We start from the raw sequence: 20,880 nt of genomic DNA, 5'->3' as shown, positions 1-20,880 counted from the left end.
CAGGCGAATGGAGAGTGAGTACTACGCGACAAAACGCGACATTGACAATGTCAACTTCAGAACCAGACATCAATCAGACACGAAAAAATGACGAAACTAAGACACAGGACTCTGACATGCTCAACCAGATTCTGAAGTTACTTGGTGACCAAAACAGAAAATTTGACAAAAGATTTGACGCTTTAGAAGAGAAAAATGACAATTTAAAACGTGACATTGGGAAATTTGACACTAAATTCGATGAACTGACACGGGACATAAAACAAAATTTTGAAAAACAATCGAGACAAATTGCCGACTTGACAGAAACCACCAGTAGTCTTGAAAGGAAATTTACTGACTTATCAGACAAAGTTACGAGACAAGAAAAGGTATTTGTGGAATTCAGTGACGAGACAAAAACTGACTTACAACGATGTAATGAGAAATTTTTAACAGTAGTTTTTGAACAACAGAAAACCAGTACCCAAGTTGACGAATTACGACAGTCACACAATTCCGTAAAAACAAACCAAGAACACTTAGACCTGACGATTACAGACCTTTCAGACAGATTAAATGATGTAACATTGGAGCAGAAATCCTTACAGGAAAAGTTAGAAAAACTTGAAGACAGAGCAGATGTAGCATCTTTGAAGAATGACACAACTCTAGCAGAGAAACTTGTACATGAATGCAAATTATGTGATGAATATTTAGATGAGTAGTTTGAGGCAATGACACAGATCATTTTAGATAAGACAAAGGAACAAGTAAAGGGAGAAACAGATAATATTCAGAAAGAGGTACGTAAAGTTAAAGAAAATATAATACCAAGTTTGTCAGTGATACCAAAACCCATAACAGGCAACCAAAACACAAATGAGAATCCAAATAATGCTAGACCCAGCACACACCCGAAAACAGAATTACCAATGAGTGATACAAATCCCAATGAACCATTTTCAATGCTACCACAAGATCAAAATTGCTATTAGACATCACCACATACTATGCACAGTTTGACACAAAATGTAGGACCCATAATACCATCGAGAGCAGCTGATGAAACATTAGTACGACATGGATACTTTCAGACATTTTCATGTGATGAGAAAGACAAAGTGGATCTAATTGTTTTCATCCGCTCTTTTGATGGGATTTTCCCGAGACATTGGTTAGAAGCCGATAAAATTCGATATGTTACAAATTTGTTACGTGGAAGAGCAGCTAAGTGGGGAGCAGCAATGAAAAGACGATGTTTAACATTTGAACAGTTTGAACAAGCATTTCTTGAGGAATTCTGGTCGATCACAGAACAGCAAAGTTTAAAACGAGAAGTGTACAATCCAGAAATTTACAACCCGAAGAAAGAGACTTTACGTCAATACTTTGAACACTACCTAGACAAAACATTATATTGGACAAAACCAGCAGATTTACCAGACGTAATTAGAACACTTAAGGGGATACGGAATCGGATTTTGGGTTAAAAAATCGATTTTTTTTTATTGGCGTATTATATTCTGCCATGTTTCCTCTTTAAAATGACGTATCATACATAGCTCTACTACAATTATAACTATTTTATTTTTATATATTTGTGAGATCGGGTATTGTGCTTTAGTTATACACGTCTCTCGTGGCTGACCATGAACTTTTTGGCAGTACCTTTAAAGTGACATGAATTCAAATATCCCGGTTTCCAGCGACTATTTATACACTAGTTGCCCGAAAATGTTTCTCTCTGGTTTCCTCAAGTTACTCTTTGACTTTGTGGCGGGACTGTTTTGTAAACAGTGTGATATAAGAAAGTAGTTGTTGTTGAGTTATTTCGTATTTAGTGCTTCATTTTTCGCAGTGAAAATGCCTAGAGCTAAAGCAAAAGTATTTAAAAAGCGTGTGAACTGGCAAAAGAAAAGAAATAATGATTCATTAGCAAAGCAAAGCAGTTCATCATCATCACTGTTGGAAAATGTGAATCCACTTATTACCGATTTGCCGAACGAACTTACACCAAATGAAAACAGTGCTTCTCATTAAAAACTAAGAGATTTGGAAGAGAAATATAATTTACTTGATAGAGGGAATGAAGTTTTTGAACTCATTGATACGAATATATTGTGTGAAGCTCTTGAAAACAGTTTGTGCTGCAAAAAATGTCATGGAAACGTTTCTCTGAAAGTAGAATCCCATGTTGGCCTGGCTGCCCAGTTTAATTTAATATGCAGTGTTTGTAAATACAGCTGTAAGTTTCCAAGTTCGGTTTCAGTAACTGTAAATAATGGATACAAGAAAAGTGAACTTTATAGTGTAAATATTAGGTTAGTTTATGGATTGTGAGCAATTGGTAAGGGCAAAGCAGCTGGTGATATGCTATGTGGTGTTCTAAATCTTCCAAGTGCACCTTCAAAGTTTGAAGCTTACAATTATGTACTAGGATCTGCAGTTGAAGATGTAGCACAGAAGTCAATGCAGGTTGCTGGGGAAGAAGCAGTGGAAGAAAATGACGGCAGTCGTGACCTCACAGTGGCGTTTGATGGCACGTGGCAGAAAAGGGGCCACACCTCCAACAATGGTGTTGTAACAGCAACTAGTGTTGATACTGGCAAGGTTATTGATGTTGCAATAATGTTTAAATACTGTAGGTGCACAGGCAGGCTGAAAAATGAACACAGTGATGACTGTATTGCTAATTATTATGGTAGTAGTGGTGGCATGGAGGTTGCTGGGGTGAAGAAAATTTTTCATCGCTCTTCACAGTGGTATAATGTTCGCTATGTCAAATATCTGGGAGATGGTGACTCTAAAGCATTCAAAGAAGTTTTGGAAAGCAAACCATATGGGAACAGTGTAAATATAAGCAAACTTGAATGTATAGGACATGTGCAGAAGAGAATGGGTGCCAGGCTGAGAAGGTTAAAATCAGTTATGAAAGGGAAAAAACTAGATGATGGGAAAACCTTGGATGGCAGAGGAAGATTGACTGATTCCATAATAGACCACATTCAGAACTGCTGTGGCCTTGCAATCAGGCAAAATACAGGCAATCTTGAAGAAATGAGGAGAGCTATATGGGCTTTATATTTCCACACCGCATCCACGGATGAGCATCCACAACATGGTTTGTGCCCCAAAGGTGAAAACAGCTGGTGTAAATACAATAGGGGACTAACAACAGGAGAGAAATACATTCACCACCACAGTCTACCATCAGCCATCATGGCAGAAATAAAGCCCATTTTCAGAGATCTGGCTGACAGAAGTCTTCTGATGAAACGTCTTCACGGAAAAACGCAGAACCCCAACGAGTGCTTGAATAGTGTGATATGGCATCGTCTCCCAAAAACAGTGTTTGTCGGAATTAATACACTACATTTTGGTGTGTATGATGCTGTGGCAACCTTCAATCTTGGAAATATAACTAAATGCCAGGTCCTTCAAAAGTTGGGTATGTGTGTTGGTTCCCGTACGGTACGTGCTATGTTCTTTTTAGATCAGCACAGACTAAGGCATGCTGATAATATAATCAAGACATTAGTGAAAAAAGCAAGACAGGTGCAGAGCGGTGCCAAAAGAAGACTTGAAGATGATTATGAAGACTGTGAAGGGGGTATTAGCTACGGATCAGGAATGTTTTAATCTTCTTTCTCCGTTTCCCGTATGTTTACTTCTTACTTCATCTAGGAACATTATCTCAGGTACTGGTCAACCTAGAAGTCTGAAATTTTTATGACGTTGTGACATAGGTCCCTATTACATACTGAAACAACGATTTTTTAATTACTTGATTTACAAAAGACTTAGGGGTGATAGTCTAGTAAAAAGCGATGGAAAAAATTTACTTAAAAATAAATGTACAATATCTCTGTAAGAAAATACTTTGACAATAAACTGTTGTTTCAGTATTGTTGTAACATATGAATGCACATACAGTAAAATTTTTACCTCTCTGTCTCCAGTAGTTTGTGAGAAAATGTTCCCTATAGTAGGCATATATTAACATTGCGGGGATAGGTGATTCCGTATCCCCTTAAAAGCCGCTTACCATTTCCTTACCGTGATAAATTAATAGGAGTGTCCGGAGACAACATAAAGAATTTTTTCAGTTATGTTGATGAGATAGATGTTGTTTACAGAGATGAGATCAGGAATTTCAATCAATTGTATCCGATCCATCCAAGCAATTTGCGTACGCACAACAGAAATGACAGAGGCTATTGGAATCCGCCTCCGACACCACAACAAAACACTCAAAGAAACAATTCGCACTGCACTGGGACAAATCCATTCAATATTAGGAGAAACAACTCGCAGCATTGGCAAGGAAACAGTAATTATTACTATAATGGTTATCCGAACAGTAATTACAATCAGAACAATAACAGTTATATTCAAAATAACAACAACAGAAGAAGGAACCGAAATCATAGAGATCAAAGAAGATAGGATAACAGGTAGCATCCAGGATATTTTCAGAGAAACAACGTACAACAACATCCAAACATGTTTTGCAGGAATAACAGTAATGACAATACCAGTTACAGTCATGGACGAAATAATGTATGGGGAAATCACAATGGACCACCGCCACGACACATGCAATACAGCAACCCTCAATTCCTACCTAACGGAACTCCCAATGCGACGCGAGTTAATGTCAACAACCAAACAGCTGATACTTGGGTGACGCGCGACAGAAATGTAAATATTATAGAGTTGGGCACTGAACCCAACCCGCAGCAACAACTGAATTTACCAGAAAACGAATGACGACCAAGCTAAGCGCTCGAGTTACGGTCGATAGGGAGCAGAGCGCAACGGAACCGACGATTTGTTTTCTCCAATATGATGACAGTAAGAAAATAGAAAATGAATTATATCAGGATGTAGATTTTAATAGTACCAGTAAAACAAAGAAGATTATTCAGGCTATAACACGAGTTACGATTGGTAGTTATGAAGTGGAAGTAATGTTAGATACAGGAGCAGCAGCAAGTGTCATTTCAATGTCCTTATATAATGAAGTCAAACAAATAATGAACATACAAACATTGCCAGTACAGAATTGTCACTTTATAAGTACCACCGGTAACAAATCGAAGAATGTGAAATTTCAAGCGCTAATTAACTTCACATTTTCAAATATACCACTCAATTACAATTTTCTGGTAGTAGACAAATTAGTTATGCATTGCATATTAGGGGTCGGCAGAAGCGTCCGATACCACGCGTCGGCTTTGACCCGTGACATAAGGGTGTTGTCGTGTGAGACGTCATGACGGCGAGGAGTTTGGTTTGAGTGTGGCTGTCTCCAGTTCTGTTTTATCTTATTTTATTTACTTTTGTGATCTGTTCGCTCTATCTCGTGAGATTTTTTTTTTTTTTAATTTAAAAACACTTATTACTTATTTTAATTATCTGTTTCCTCCAATTTCTGTTTTAGTTTATTATATTTATCTTTCCGATATGTTCGTTCTAACCCGTGAGATTTTTTTTTTTTTTTTTTTTTTAAAGACAAAAAACACTAATCAGCTACAGAAGCATCTTTATCCTCTATGGGTTGCAGGGGTTACGACCCCTGGGGAGGTGGGTGGGTATTCATGCATGGCTGTCTTCACTTACACGTTGTAGCTACGCAAGGCGTCTAAATTTGTTTATATTTAGTTTGCCCCCCACCCAAAACACTCCATTTCCAGCACTTGTCCCGTTAGTGTCATTAGGCTTCTTGTGGAAAGTGTGTGTGTTTGTTTTAGTTTCCGCCATATTTGTGACGTCATGGGTCAAAGCAGATGGGCGGGATCGGACGCTTCCGTATTTCCCATATTAGGAATTGACTTTTTGAACAAATATCAAGCAATCATAGATTTAGGAAAAGGGAAATGTCATTTAACCGTAAACCAACAACAACTGACAAAGAGTTAACACAGGGTACAAACTTAAACAGTAAACAAGGTAAGTTTGAACAGTTACATTTTGTGTATCCACCAGCAACAAACATATGTGATTTAACTTTTAATGAAGCTTTAGCTCAGGAATTATATCTAATGATTTATATCAAAAATGCACAGAATCTGAAAATCGGACAAAGGTTCAAAATGGCTCTGAGCACTATGGGACTCAACATCTTAGGTCATAAGTCCCCTAGAACTTAGAAGTACTTAAACCTAACTAACCTAAGGACATCACACACACCCATGGGCGAGGCACGATTCGAACCTGCGACCATAGCAGTCCCGCGGTTCCGGACTGCAGCGCAAGAACCGCTAGACCACCGCGGCCCGCTCTGACAAAGGAACAACTTGAATTACTTGAAGTTTTGCAGCAATTTGCTGAGGTATTTGTGGAGAAACCTCGAATTATTACAGGCTATACTTATGAGATGGATGTTAAACCACACAAAACATACTGTAGAACATATTATAATATTCCTTGGTCAAAGAAACCCGCAGTTTTGAAAGAGATTGAAAAAATGCAAGCTTGGGGTATCATTGAAAAGGTCACATTCACCATATTGCAGTCCGATCCTAGCAGTTAATAAAGAGGATGGTAGTGTAAGGTTAGTGCTGGACGCACGAGAAATTAAAGTTATAATCCCAATCAACACACGACCGACAAATTTGGAAGAACAACTTTTAAAATTTCATAATGTACAGTATTTAACCAATATTGACCTCCGCTCATCGTTTTGGCAGGTGAACCTCCATAAAAACAGTCGTAAATACACTGCATTTCTATGTGAGGGACGTAGTTATCAATTTTGTGTTCTACCCTTTGGTCTACGAGTGAGTGCTGGAGTATTTATTGAAGCCTTAGATGCTGTTCTTGGACCACAATTGTTATCACAAATCACAGTTTATGTTGACGACATTGTCATTGCCACCACTACTTGGGAAGAACATGTTAATCTTTTGAAGCAACTTCTGACTAAATTTTCTGACGCAGGTGTCACTATCAATGTATCAAAAACGAAATTAGGGAGGGGAGACATCAAATTCCTTGGTCACATCATATCAACTGAAGGCATCTATCCAGACTCAAGAAAAATTGATGCAATAAAGAATTTTCCATCCCCACAGAATCGTAAACAACTCAAAGCCTTTCTTGGTCTATCTTCATTCTTTAGGAAATTTGTACCCTACCACCTTCTTAACAGTCCACATCTTCTATCTTTACTCAAAAGAAATAATATCTGGAAATGGACAGAGTTCTGTCAGACAGATTTTGAAGCGATTAAGAATGCTTTAGTTAATGCACCGTTGTTATGTCATCCTGACATGACATCAGACTTTTGCCTAGTAATAGATGCTAGTTCCTATGGGCTCGGAGCATTTTTATTCCAAATTCATGTAGAAAATGAACAAACAATCATCAAACCTGTAAGTTTTGCTAGCCGCACGCACGCTCACTGAATGCGAAAAGTCATATTCAGTGACCGAGCGCGAAACACTTGCCATAGTATGGGCATTTTGCAAGTTTCGCTACTTTCTATGGGGAATACTGATCATCAAGCTCTTTCTTTCCTGCTATCATGCAAGTTATTACATTCACGTCTTGCACGCTGGTGTGCATCACTACAAGAATATGATTTTGAAATTATATATATAAAAGGAGAATCCAACATTATAGCCGATGCTCTATCTCGTTTGCCACAAGGCCTACAAGAATTTTCAAATGTGACAGAACAAACATCAGATTTCAAAATTTTACTCATGTATGACGGTACATTTGCACCGTACTACAAAAACATGTGCAGGAAGCTAGCCATATTGCATGACAATGATCCCAGGTGGATCCAGAAAAAGAATAAATTACGTGCAGGAACAGACCCACATCTTGAAAAATATTACACATTACACAAAGAAGTATTATTTCACCGACGAAACCCTGAATCACAGCATTGGTGTGTTTGCTTACCTGAAGCTCATGTCGATGATTTTATTTTATTCACACACAGAACTTGGGGACACTATGGTGTAACCAAATGTACAGATAAGATTATACAATATTGCTATTTTCCAAATTTAAGGCGAAGAGTATTGAGTAATATTAGGAAATGCATCATATGTCAGAAAGCCAAATATTCTAATCGCACAAGCATGAATGAATTGCACCCAATCATATCTAAGAGGCCATTACAGCTAATTTCTTTAGATATTGCAGGACCCTATCCACAAGCACGTGGAGGAATGAAATACATCCCTGCTGTGTTAGATGTTTTCACAAAGTATTTAAAATTATATGCTTTACGTTCAGTTTCTACCACTGCTATTACCAGACGTCTATTAACAGATTATTTTGTAAGAATAGGAAAACCTGAAGTTATGATCACGGATAATGCAGCATATTTTACCAGTTTAAAATGGAAGTCTTTTATTGAAGAACAGAATGTTAAACATATTTTAATTTCAAGATTTCAAGCGGCAGGAAACCCAGTAGAAAGAACATTTTGGGAATTTGGACAGTTTATGAGAACACACACACCAGAGCATCACACAAAATGGGTAGAATACCTGGCACCATTTGAACAAATAGTGAACAATTTAACTCACATTTCTACTGGATACACACCAACTGAATTAATTATGGATAAAACAGAAAGAAATGAATGGACAGACCCTCTACCTAAATTTACAGCAACAACAAATCATGTTAGTTTAGAAGAAAAGGTAAGACAAGCTTACACAACATTATGTGACAAAGCTAAGGAAAGAAAGCAGAAATATGACAGAGGTGTCAGGAAAGCACAAACATTTCAAGTTGATGAGTTAGTTTTACTAAGAACACATCCTTAAACCCACAAAACTGAAACATTTAAACAGGAAATGGCAGATCTTATACTCTGGACCATACCGAATTGAAAATATTTCACACCCTGGCTGTTATTCATTAGAATATCCATTAACACATAAACCCAGAGGTCTACATCCACACAGACATTTGAAAAAATACATACAGTAAAATGTTAGCCAATGAGAAGAAGATAATTAATATGATATACAGTTATGATGAGCCTACATTTAAGTTATACAGATACTTACAATCTAATGAATGCAGGTAAGTCTAGAAAGCAATGTGAACCATCCAATAGCTAATTAGATATTTGGTTATAAGAGGAGTTGCTATTGAGGCATATACACATTAGAGGAGGCAGAGAACTGAACACAATTATTTTCTTTAGGAGGCATGTGATAATAGTAATGTTGATATGAGTGATGTGAGTGACTGAATGAGATGAGTGAATGTAATTTTAGTTTAATAAGAGGATAAATAGTAATAAAACATGCTGAGGAATAAGTATGTTATTTCGTGAAGAATGAATAATGGATGAGTAATTGAGAATATGTTGAGAGGAGAGAAACTAGATTTGAACGCTATATCACATGTACTCATGGAATACAGAATGAAAGTAGTGGAAAGAATATTATTTATTGAAAGATTGGTATGCCTGAGATAATAACATATGTGATGTCTTCTATATTCTTATAACTACAGGTGAAAGTATAGATTTATGTGGAAAGAATTATTTACAGCAGCCACTGTTGGAAATATACCAGAAGATTTAAATCTATAACACTTGAACACTAAACTAATGGGAACTTGTAATGAAATTTTTGGAGTTATGTAGGCTTGACACTTCAGATTGGAAGAATTATTTAAGAGAACATATTTAGCAGTCATCTAATGACATAATTAAAGCTCATCTACTGTACTGAACTAATGCACCATTAAATAGAAAGGAGTACACAAAATATCAGTCCTCTGTTGTGGCTCATACTCTCATCCCTCCCTTAGAAAAATTTATACATGATGATGAAATATTTGACATTATATAATTCGTGATTATCTGACAGTATGGAGAGACATACACACATATTTATTTATGAATAGAATTTTACAGGTACCACGAGGTAAATACAGAATACATATACAGCATGGAACACAGCAGCAATTATCTAAGAAGATTTATTTATTTATTAAGTAAAACATTTATTTATATTGCTTGATACTCATGAAAGGAAGGAGATGAACTACACAAACTTTATAAGAACATGATTGACTTGAACTAGATTATATATACACTTACCATACTGATGTACATACTTGTAGGATCCTAACATATTTAGAGGGGCACCGCTCTTAGAAACGGTAATAGAGGGGTACCACTCTTAGAAACAGCAATAGTGGGGACACCACAGTTAGAAACGGTATTAGGTATAGGAACTTTTACATTATATTAAGTTAACATGTATTTTATTTATCATATTTTATTTTGTGTAGTCCACTGTACGAGATGACTTTACTAGTATTTATGAAGTAGTTAGCAACCATCCCATGAACCTATCCTCCTACAGAGGGCTGTCTTGAAGCTTGAAATATGTGTAAATTTTATTCCAGGAGGCAAGATGAATTTTAAATTGAATATTCTAGCGAGTTGCCACAATTATTTTCAAATGTTGCAAGTGTAACGAGAAAAAAAAAGGGAATGAAAGAAAAAAGAATGAGCTAACAAATAAAATGTATATTTCAATCTGAATGTAATGTAATTCACATATCAGCACAATGATATTGAATGTAACGTAAAAATTTACTATATTTATCATTTAATTCTGTATATGTATTATATGACAACAATGTAACTATCTAATGTAATGATTAATTGTAAATATTTGTATATTTGTGTACTTACTATATCAAGAAATGTATTTTAAGGAGATGTTAATGAACTGCAAAGGACTTGTGCATGTAAATGGAACTGAAAATGCAAAGAAGAAACTAACGTGATGGAACACTGGTCAAGAAATATTTACGTAGTACCAATATGTCTTAGAGTGTATGTTGTAGTGGAAGCCGGCAGGTCTTCAGGTTGGTGTAAAAGGCAAGCTCATTACCTGTCGTAGGCAGTGAGGTGTTTCCTGTGCCCTCATTGACCATTTATACCCCGGTAGACGCCACCAAAATTCGACTGCTGGAGATCACAATTTCGTGTTGACACACTGCACAACCTTTGGATTTTCTTCAAGTCACACGCAAGAGATCCAGGCAGTACACACACACTCAGAATCCGATACTACGTTTAAAGACATTGGAGCAATATAATAGAAACATTTATTGTTCGAATTAAATCCAATGTAAACATGAATCATGTGAACTGAATTCAAACGCTGTGCTAAACAACGACAATACTCTGCAATTCAAAGACATTAATGTTACGACTCCTAAAGAAGATACACACCGGAAAGACTGTATATAAAGACTGATAAGCAAAGAGCATTTTGCTCAGAAATATTTTTTGTAATATGTAAATTTCTTATTTTCTCATATATATATGTATCTATGTAAATTATCTATACTGCCACGCTCGCTTGCGGAGCGTGTCAGTAGAGGAGGCATTGTAATGGTACTTTGACTACCGCGCCTCCGCCAATACAAAGATATAATTTACGATCGCGCACGCAGAAGAGCGCTGCACCAGCGACCGATTTTTATAAATAATTTTGTTCGTCTCTTTACTTTTTGCATAGGTTTTTGTTTTTAACAACTAATTGATGACACTCTCTCTCTTGTCTTCATACGAAAGACGTGTATTTTTCGGCGATGTGTTGAATGTGCTTTTGGGTGGAAATTAAAATTATATTACAAAGCGAGGTTGTTTCAATAGTGATTCGAGGTGGTTATCGCCAAATTTGTAAATTGATCATGACAGTGACAACTTGAAGAAGTTTTCAACAAACGGAGAAAAGTGAAAGACGGGTCGTCCTACAAGAGAAATTAGGAGGACAGCCATGAAGACTGCATATCTAACAAGATTATAAGGTAAATTTCAATTAGTTTCTGATGCTATTTCCGTACAGTCGCCTTTTGTAGTGTTGCCGACCCGGTCTGCCATGCACGTTCAAATTACAGCACGATCTCAATCAATAATACGAAGTCCGCCTTATCCGTAACTGAAACCACCAAAATTCAAAACCCAAACAGATTTTATATTTTCACGGCAGAACCCCGAAGGAAAAGGAAACACTACAAGTCCTGTGGTGGCGCGGATGGCGAGCGCGGGCGCGTACAGCAATATGCCCGTGTAGAGCACCATCTGCAGCGAGAAGGCAATGCTGGCGCACAGCTGGGCCGCCACGCCGAAGCGCATCTCCAGGTACTGCAAAAGCCGTGCACCGGCCACGGCTGTCAATATGCTCCTGCTCATACACACGCCACAACTTACAAAGGCATTCGCAGTCAAAAGCACAAAATGGAGCCCCGCATTAACATGAAGTTCTGCTTCAAATTAGGGAAAGAAGCGACAGAAATTCATCGAATACCAATGCAGGTCTGCAGTATCGAAGCAGGGGGTAAAATGTACAGTCGTGGACAAAACGAGCGAGACCCCTCGCCTTTTCGTTATGCTGATTCGCACAGCTTTAAAGTCTGCTACACAGCGTATCAGGCAAGGCCACGAAGTGCTACCAACATACTATGCACAGGCGTGAAATTGAAAAACTATCCGAAATTTGTCAGACTGTTTTCAATCATGTGTAAGACTATATTAACACTGAAACTTCCTGGCAGACTAAAACTGTGTGCCCGACCGAGACTTGAACTCGGGACCTTTGCCTTTCGCGGACAAATGCTCTACCGTCTGAGCTACCGGAGCACGACCCACGGCCGGTACTCACAGCTTTACTTCTGCCAGTATATCGTCTCCTTCCTTCCAAATTTGGCAGAAGTAAAGCTGTGAGTACCGGGCGTGAGTCGTGCTTCGGTGGCTCAGATGGTAGAGCACTTCCCCGCGAAAGGCAAAGATCCCGAGTTGGAGTCTTGGTCGGGCACACAGTTTTAATCTGCCAGGAAGTTTCATATCAGCGCACACTCAGCTGCAGAGTGAAAATCTCATTCTGGAAACATCCCCCAGGCTGTGGCTAAGCCATGTCTCCGCAATATCCTTTCTTTTTGGAGTGCTAGTTCTGCAAGGTTCGCAGGAGGGCTTCTGTAAAGTTTGGAAGGTAGGAGACGATATACTGGCAGAAGTAAAGCTGTGAGTACCGGGTGTGAGTCGTGCTTCGGCAGCTCAGATTGTAGAGCACTTGCCGGCGAAAGGCAAAAGTCCCGAGTTCGAGTCTCGGTCGGGCACACAGTTTTAATCTGCCAGGAAGTTTCATATCAGCGCACACTCCGCTGCAGAGTGAAAATCTCATTCTATATTAATACTGATTAGTGTGTTAACCACAACACCTAAATATAAGATAGAAATGAAAGAATAAACGCTAGGTAGGTCTCTAGAAAAGTGTAGCGTTCCAAAGGATTGGAAAAGGCACAGGTCATCCCCGTTTTCAAGAAGGGACGTCGAACAGATGTGCAGCACTAGAGACCTATACCTCTAACGTCGATCAGTTGTAGAATTTTGGAACACGTATTATGTTCGAGTATAATGATTTTTCTGGAGACTAGAAATCTACTCTGTAGGAATCAGCATGGGTTTCGAAAAAGACGATGGTGTGAAACCCAGCTCGCGCTATTCGTCCACGAGACTCAGAGGGCCATAGACACGGGTTCCCAGGTAGATACCATGTTTCTTGACTTCCGCAAGGCGTTCGATACAGTTCCCCCACAGTCGATTAATGAACAAAATAAGAGCATATGGACTATCAGACCAATTGTGTGATGGGATTGAAGAGTTCCTAGATAACAGACTGCAGCATGTCATTCTCAATGGAGAGAAGTCTTCCGAAGTAAGAGTGATTTCAGGTGTGCTGCAGGGGAGTGTCGTAGGACCGTTGCTATTCACAATATACATAAATGACCTTGTGGATGACATAGGAAGTTCACTGAGGATTTTTGAAGATGATGCTGTGGTCTATCGAGATGTTGTAACAATGGAAAATTGTACTGAAATGCAGGAGGATCTGCAGCGAATTGACGCATGGTGCAGGAAATGGCAATTGAATCTCAATGTAGACAAGTGTAATGTGCTGCGAATGCATAGAAAGATAGATCCCATATCACTTAGCTACAAAATAGCAGGTCGGCAACTGGAAGCAGTTAATTCCATAAATTATCTGGGAGTACGCATTAGGAGTGATTTAAAATGGAATGACCATATAAAGTTGATCGTCGGTAAAGCATATGACAGACTGATATTCATTACAAGAATCCTAAGGAAATGCAATCCGAAAACAAAGGAAGTAGGTTACAGTACGCTTGTTCGCCCACTGCTTGAATACTGCTCAGCAGTATGAGATCCATACCAGATGATAGAAGAGATAGAGAAGATCCAACAGAGATCAGCGCTCTTCGTTACAGGATCATTTAGTAATCGCGAAATCGTTACGGAGATGATAGATAAACTCCAGTGGAAGACTCTGCAGGAGAGACGCTCAGTAGCTCGGTACGGGCTTTTGTTAAAGTTTCGAGAACATACCTTCACCGAAGACTCAAGCAGTATATTGCTCCCACCTACGTATATCTCGCGAAGAGACCATGAGTATAAAATCAGAGATATTAGAGCCCACACAGAAGCATACCGACAATCCTTCTTTTCATGAACAATACGAGACTGGAATAGAAGGGAGAACCGGTAGAGGTACTCAAGGTACCCTCCGCCACACACCGCCGGGTGGCTTGCGGAGTATGGATGTAGATGTAGAAGTAGATGAATTAGCATGAACTGTACTAATAAAAATGAATTTCAGCTTATTGAGATAACATAACTGTTTTAGTAAGACTAAGTACCCCAGATAGTTACGAATTAGCAAAATATTATGCGCATTCTTTCCCGAAATGATCTGTGTCAACGTTCAGACCAGTCATACTGGTTTACCGTTGCTGACCTACCATGAAAGAGTGCAAATTTAGCAATGCGTGAAGATTCATAACGAAATTCAGTTAAAAATCATTTAGTGATATGAAGTGGGACAAGCATGTAATGGCAGTTGTGGGGAAGGCAGATAGTCGTCTTCGGTTCATTGGCAGAATTTTGGGAAGATGTGGTTCATCTGTAAAGGAGACCGCTTATAAAACACTAATACGACCTATTCCCGAATACTGCTCGAGCGTTTGGGATCCCTATCAGATCGGATTGAGGGAGGACATAGAAGCAATTCAGAGGCGGGCTGCTAGATTTGTTACTGCTAGGTTTGATCATCACGCGAGTGTTACGGAAATGCTTCAGGAACTCCGGTGGGAGTCTCTAGAGGAAAGGAGGCGTTCTTTTCGTGAATCGCTACTGCGGAAATTTAGAGAACCAGCATTTGAGGCTGACTGCAGTACAATTTTACTTCCACCAACTTACATTTCGCCGAAAGACCACAAAGATAAGATAAGAGAGATTAGGGCTCGTACAGCGGCATATAGGCAGTCATTTTTCCCTCGTTCTGTCTGGGAGTGGAACAGGGAGATAAGATGGTAGTTGTGGTACGATGTACCCTCCGCCACGCACCGTATGGTGGATTGCGGAGTGTGTATGTAGATGTAGATGTAGATACAGACGTACAGTCGGGGACAAAACGAGCGAGACCCCTCGCCTTTTCGTTATGCTGATCCGCACAGCTTTAATGTGTGCTACACAGCGTAATAGACAGGGCGACGAAGTGTTACCAACATAATATGCAAGTTCACTCACAAGGAGATGGCACGACCGTGGGGTCGGGGATTTGTCTGAAATTGTGTGAGGTGAAACACGACCCCTAACATCTCACATGTTTAAAATACAGTAGTAGGACGCACTACTCGGAAAATCCCGAGAAAAATCGATCCAAAGTTTCTTAGATGCCTTATGAGTACAAAATATTAGTCCATTGCCAAACCGCTGTCTAACCTTCATGGTTAGAGCTCGGACCCTTACGCCAGATGTCTCGGGTTCGATTCCTCCTCCGGTACTTTTTTTTTCTTCTGTTGCTTGCAAAATTGCAGCGCATTGTTACAGGAGAATCGTGAAATTAATTCTCGGGAAGATTGTATAAAAATTCATTCTATAATTCACCCTCAATTATCGTCACCAATATCCCGAGTCATGATTAAATATGCCCGGTTTGCCTCAAAATTATCAGAAACTCAAAACATTTTCGTAAATGTTAATGGGGCATGTTTTTGTACAGATTTATTGCAAACGCCCTGTGATTGTAAAAAATACGCTTTTATGTGCTGCGCAAGATGTTGCAAAAATTATTGCTTTCTTTGTTTTTACGATAATTACCACTGCGGTTCTTGTTTATAATTATAAAAATAATTGAATGTTTCCCAATCGACTTTGTTATTCTGGTTAAAAACCCAATGTTGCTCCTCATCTACTTTACAACGAAAATTGGGAAAACCCACCGCCATGAATTGTGTTGTTGGACAAAATGAAAATACTTTTTATTCAATAATGTAACTAATTTGTTAAAGATAATGTAGGCTTGGGAAGCTTTCTGAATAATTGGTGGAATAACAAAAGAAAATGAAACAGGACAGAAAAAATTGTGCTGGAGGAGGAATCGAACCCGAGACCTCTAGCGGAAAACTCTGCGCCCTAAACATCGAGGCCACACGGCGGCTGGTCAGTGGGCTAACATTTTATGTTCATAAGGCACCTAAGAAACTTTCGATCGATTTTACCGGGGATTTTCCGGGTAGTGCGTCCAAATATTTTAACCACGCGAGGTGTTAGGGGTCCTCTTTCACCACACAAAATTTCGGACAAATCCCCGACCCCACGGTCGTGCCGTCTCCTTGTCAGCTGATTGCTGAGATAGCTAGCACTGGAGAAACAGCATCCTCTGCCACCACTTCGTGGGAAACGAAATACCTCAAGTATAAGCCAACGTGTTGTATTTGCATATATGTGACTATGACTTGTATCTAAAGTGTGGTTATGGATAGTACGTATGCTCAGATTGCGAATCTAACATCATGAATAAAGACAAGGGGAAATGAATTAAGCGTCCAACATCAAATATATTTTAGTTATTCTTTTTTAAATGAACTGCGCAGAAAATCATTCACCAGAAGTGAGTAACTTTTTAGTAACACCAAATGATATTAACAGCTTGCCGGCGCGGGTTAGCCGTGCGCTCAACGGCGTCATATCGCAGCCCGACTTGCTCCTTGTACCGTCAGTACGAATCCTTCCCCGGGCATAGATATCTGTTAGGTTGTTGTTGTTGTTGTAGTTGTTGTCTTCAGTCCTCAGACTGGTTTGATGCAGCTCTCCATGCTACTCTATCCTGTGCAAGCTGCTTCATCTCCCAGTACCTACTTCAGCCTACATCCTTCTGAATCTGCTTAGTGTATTCATCTCTTGGTCTCCCTCTACGATTTTTACCCTCCACGCTGCCCTCCTATACTAAATTGGCGATCCCTCGATGTCTCAGAACATGTCCTACAAACCGATCCCTTCTTCTAGTCAAGTTGTGCCACAAACTCCTCCCCAATTGTATTCAATACCTCCTCATTACTTATGTGATCTACCTATCCAATCTTCAGCATTCTTCTGTAACACCACATTTCGAAAGCTTCTTGTATAAGCTATTTATCATCCACGTTTCACTTCCATACATGGCTACACTCCATACAAATATTTTCAGAAACGACTTCCTGACATTTAAATCTATACTCGATGTTAACAAATTTTTCTTCTTCAGAAATGCTTTCCTTGCCATTGCGAGTCTACATTTTATATCCTCCCTACTTCGACCGTCATCAGTTATTTTGCTCCCCAAATAGCAAAACTCCTTTACTAAGTGCCTCATTTCCTAATCTAATTCCCTCAGCATCACTCGACTTAATTCGACTACATTCCATTATCCTCGTTTTGCTTTTGTTGATGTTCATCATATATCCTCCTTTCAAGACACTATCCATTCCGTTTAACCGCTCTTCCAAGTCCTTTGCTGTCTCTGACAGAATTACAACGTCATCGGCGAACCTCAAAGTTTTTATTTCTTCTCCAAGGATTTTAATACCTACTCCGAACTTTTCTTTTGTTTCCTTTACTGCTTGCTCAATATACAGATTGAATAGCATCGGGGACAGGCTACAACCCTGTCTCACTCCCTTCCCAACCACTGCTTCCCTTTCATACCCCTCGACTCTTATAACTGCCATCTTGTTTCTGTACAAATTGTAAATAGTCTTTCTTTCCCTGTATTTTACTCCTGCCACCTTCAGAATTTTTGCCTTTCCTTAATCTTTCTTCTAAGATAAATCGTAGGGTCAGTATTGCCTCACGTGTTCCAACATTTCTACGGAATCCAAACTGATCTTCCCCGAGGTCGGCTTCTATCAGTTTTTCCATTCGTCTGTACAGAATTCGGGTTAGTATTTTGCAGCTGTGACTTATTAAACTGATAGTTCGGTAATTTTCACATCTGTCAACACCTGCTTTCTTTGGGATTGGGATTATAATATTCTTCTTGGAGTCTGAGGATATTTCGCCTGTTTGATACATCTTGCTCACCAGATGGTAGAGTTTAGTCAGGACTGCCTCTCCCAAGGCTGTCGCTAGTTCTAATGGAATGTTGTCTACTCTGGGGGCCTTCTTTCAGTGTTAGGTTAGGTAGATTGAAGTAGTTCTAGATCTAGGGGACTGATGACCTAAGCAGTTTGTTGGCATAGTTCTTAGAGCCATCTTTTGACCTTTCGCGTAAATTTTCTTCACATAAACGGCCGTATCTTTAGATTGCGTTGACATACCTCACTTTTTTACACTACCAAGGGACCGTATACCGCAGAAAGTGCGATACATTTCCCCTTATTATGTCGACCCGTACTCGAGGTAAACGTGTTTTACGGGTTAGGTAGACAGACAGACGGTCAAGAAATTGATAGGAGTTTTTACCGATTTACGTGACGAAATCCTAACAATGAAAATAGTTACCACAGTTACTGAATATGAGGGCTGCATAATAATTTCCCCTACTCTTTATTCGAAATGTTTGCAGTTGCAGTCGATACATCAGCATACTAATCGTAGCTACGCTTAGGATCCAAATCACGTTTAAAGGAATGCAAATAAAATCAGTTTTCCTATACACGTGGTGATTCAGATCCCACTATTAATGCAACCGCGTTTTAAATGTGCGAGCATTCCCATTACTAGCTACCTTAAGGAACTCGTCGGCTAATAAACGATTTCTGGCTGTGGCAGAATGGAGAATTCGAAATATTTTAGAATACGTTTGACAGCTGCGTCGCCGTTTATTTCCTGGGGTGGTGCAGCATTATCTTATTAAATTTACTCGCTAATAACAATTTTTTGACATTTCGATAAACATCCCGAATGATTGTCACATAAGCGGTGACATAAAGGTAGACGATTCATGTTTTTGAGTCCAGAAAACTTCATCCAACAGAAAATGCAGATCATTTTGCCATTTTCATTGCCAAATTGCCGGCTTATTCATGTCTGGGGTAATAATAGAGGGCTGTTTGCCTGGGTTGTCTGCTAGCGTAGTGAAAGGTGTTTGCTACTGCAAGGGAGGTCTGGTTTGTTTTCTATTCGATGGAGGCAGATAGACTATCAGTAAAGGAATTTTAAAAAATTCTCCCGCCCCCAATAGGTTTTATTGCTACCTTAATTCTGTACTGGCGCCCTGTGGATATCGATGTGAAACTCTTGTAGAATTTCATACTTGTTACTGCCTACTTTTTCCGCTTCTGTCAATAACTGAATGATTTTTAACTGAATTTCGTTATGAATCTTCACGCATTGCTAAATTTGCACACTTTCATGGTAGGTCAGCAACGGTAAACCAGTATGACTGGTCTGAACGTTGACACAGATCATTTCGGGAAAGAATGCGCATAATATTTTGCTAATTCGTAACGATCTGGAGTACTTAGTCTTACTAAAACAGTTATGTTATCTCGATAAGCTGATATTCATTTTTATTAGTACAGTTCATGCTAATTAGCGTTTATTCTTTCATTTATATCTTATATTTAGGTGTTGTGGTTAACACACTAAACAGTATTAATATAGTCTTACACATGATTGAAAACCGTCTGACAAATTTCGGATAGTTTTTCAATTTCACAGCTGTGCATATTATGTTGGTAGCACTTCGTCGCCTTGTCTGTTATTCTGTCTAGCAGACTTTAAAGCTGTGCGGATCAGCGTAACGAAAAGGCGAGGGGTCTCGCTCGTTTTGTCCACGACTGTACGTCTATATCTACATCTACATCTACATGCATACTCCGCAATCCACCATACGGTGCGTGGCGGAGGGTACCTCGTACCACAACTACCATCTTCTCTCCCTGTTCCACTCCCAAACAGAACGAGGGAAAAATGATTGCCTATATGCCTCTGTACGAGCCCTAATCTCTCTCATCTTTGTGGTCTTTCAGCGAAATATAAGTTGACGGCAATAAATTGTACTGCAGTCAGCCTCAAATGCTGGTTCTCTAAATTTCCTCAGTAGCGATTCACGAAAAGAACGCCTCCTTTCCTCCAGAGACTCCCACCCGAGTTCCTGAAGCATTTCCGTAACACTCGCGTGATGATCAAATCTACCAGTAACAAATCTAGCAGCCTGCCTCTGAATTGCTTCTACGTCCTCCCTCAATCCGACCTGATAGGGATCCCAAACGCTCGAGCAGTACTCGAGAATAGGTCGTATTAGTGTTTTATAAGCGGTCTCCTTTACAGATGAACCACATCTTCCCCAAATTCTGCCAATGAACCGAAGACGACTATCCGCCTTCCCCACCACTGCCACTACATGCTTGTCCCACTTCATATCACTCTGCAATGTTACGCTCAAATATTTAATCGACGTGACTGTGTCAAGTGCTACACTACTAATGGAGTATTCAAACATTACGGGATTCTGTTTCCTATTCATCTGCATTAATTTATATTCAGCTTTATTTAGAGTTAGCTGCCATTCTTTAAACCAATCACAAATCCTGTCCAAGTCATCTCGCAAC

The 20,880-nt window shown here is 39.3% G+C and overlaps 1 protein-coding gene across 2 annotated transcripts in view; it reads right to left on the bottom strand.

Moving 5' to 3' along the window:
- The window catches only part of LOC126426749 (putative sodium-dependent multivitamin transporter), a 374,153-nt gene that overhangs the window by 38,879 nt on the left and 314,394 nt on the right, over positions 1–20,880 (bottom strand). The window contains exon 1 of one of the 2 annotated variants that reach the window (XM_050088736.1): positions 10,872–10,932. The exons of the other annotated variant lie outside the window; for it this stretch is intronic. Coding sequence (XP_049944693.1) covers positions 10,872–10,907 — 36 coding nt within the window. The 5' untranslated portion in view covers positions 10,908–10,932. Of the gene's footprint in view, positions 1–10,871; positions 10,933–20,880 lie in introns of those variants that run through there. 2 annotated transcript variants of the gene reach the window in all.

This window comes from Schistocerca serialis, chromosome 11 (assembly GCF_023864345.2).
Source record: "Schistocerca serialis cubense isolate TAMUIC-IGC-003099 chromosome 11, iqSchSeri2.2, whole genome shotgun sequence".
Classification (NCBI taxonomy): Eukaryota; Metazoa; Arthropoda; class Insecta; order Orthoptera; family Acrididae; genus Schistocerca; species Schistocerca serialis.
The sequence above is the reverse complement of the archived record's forward strand: the minus strand, read 5'-3'. Positions and strand labels throughout refer to the sequence as shown.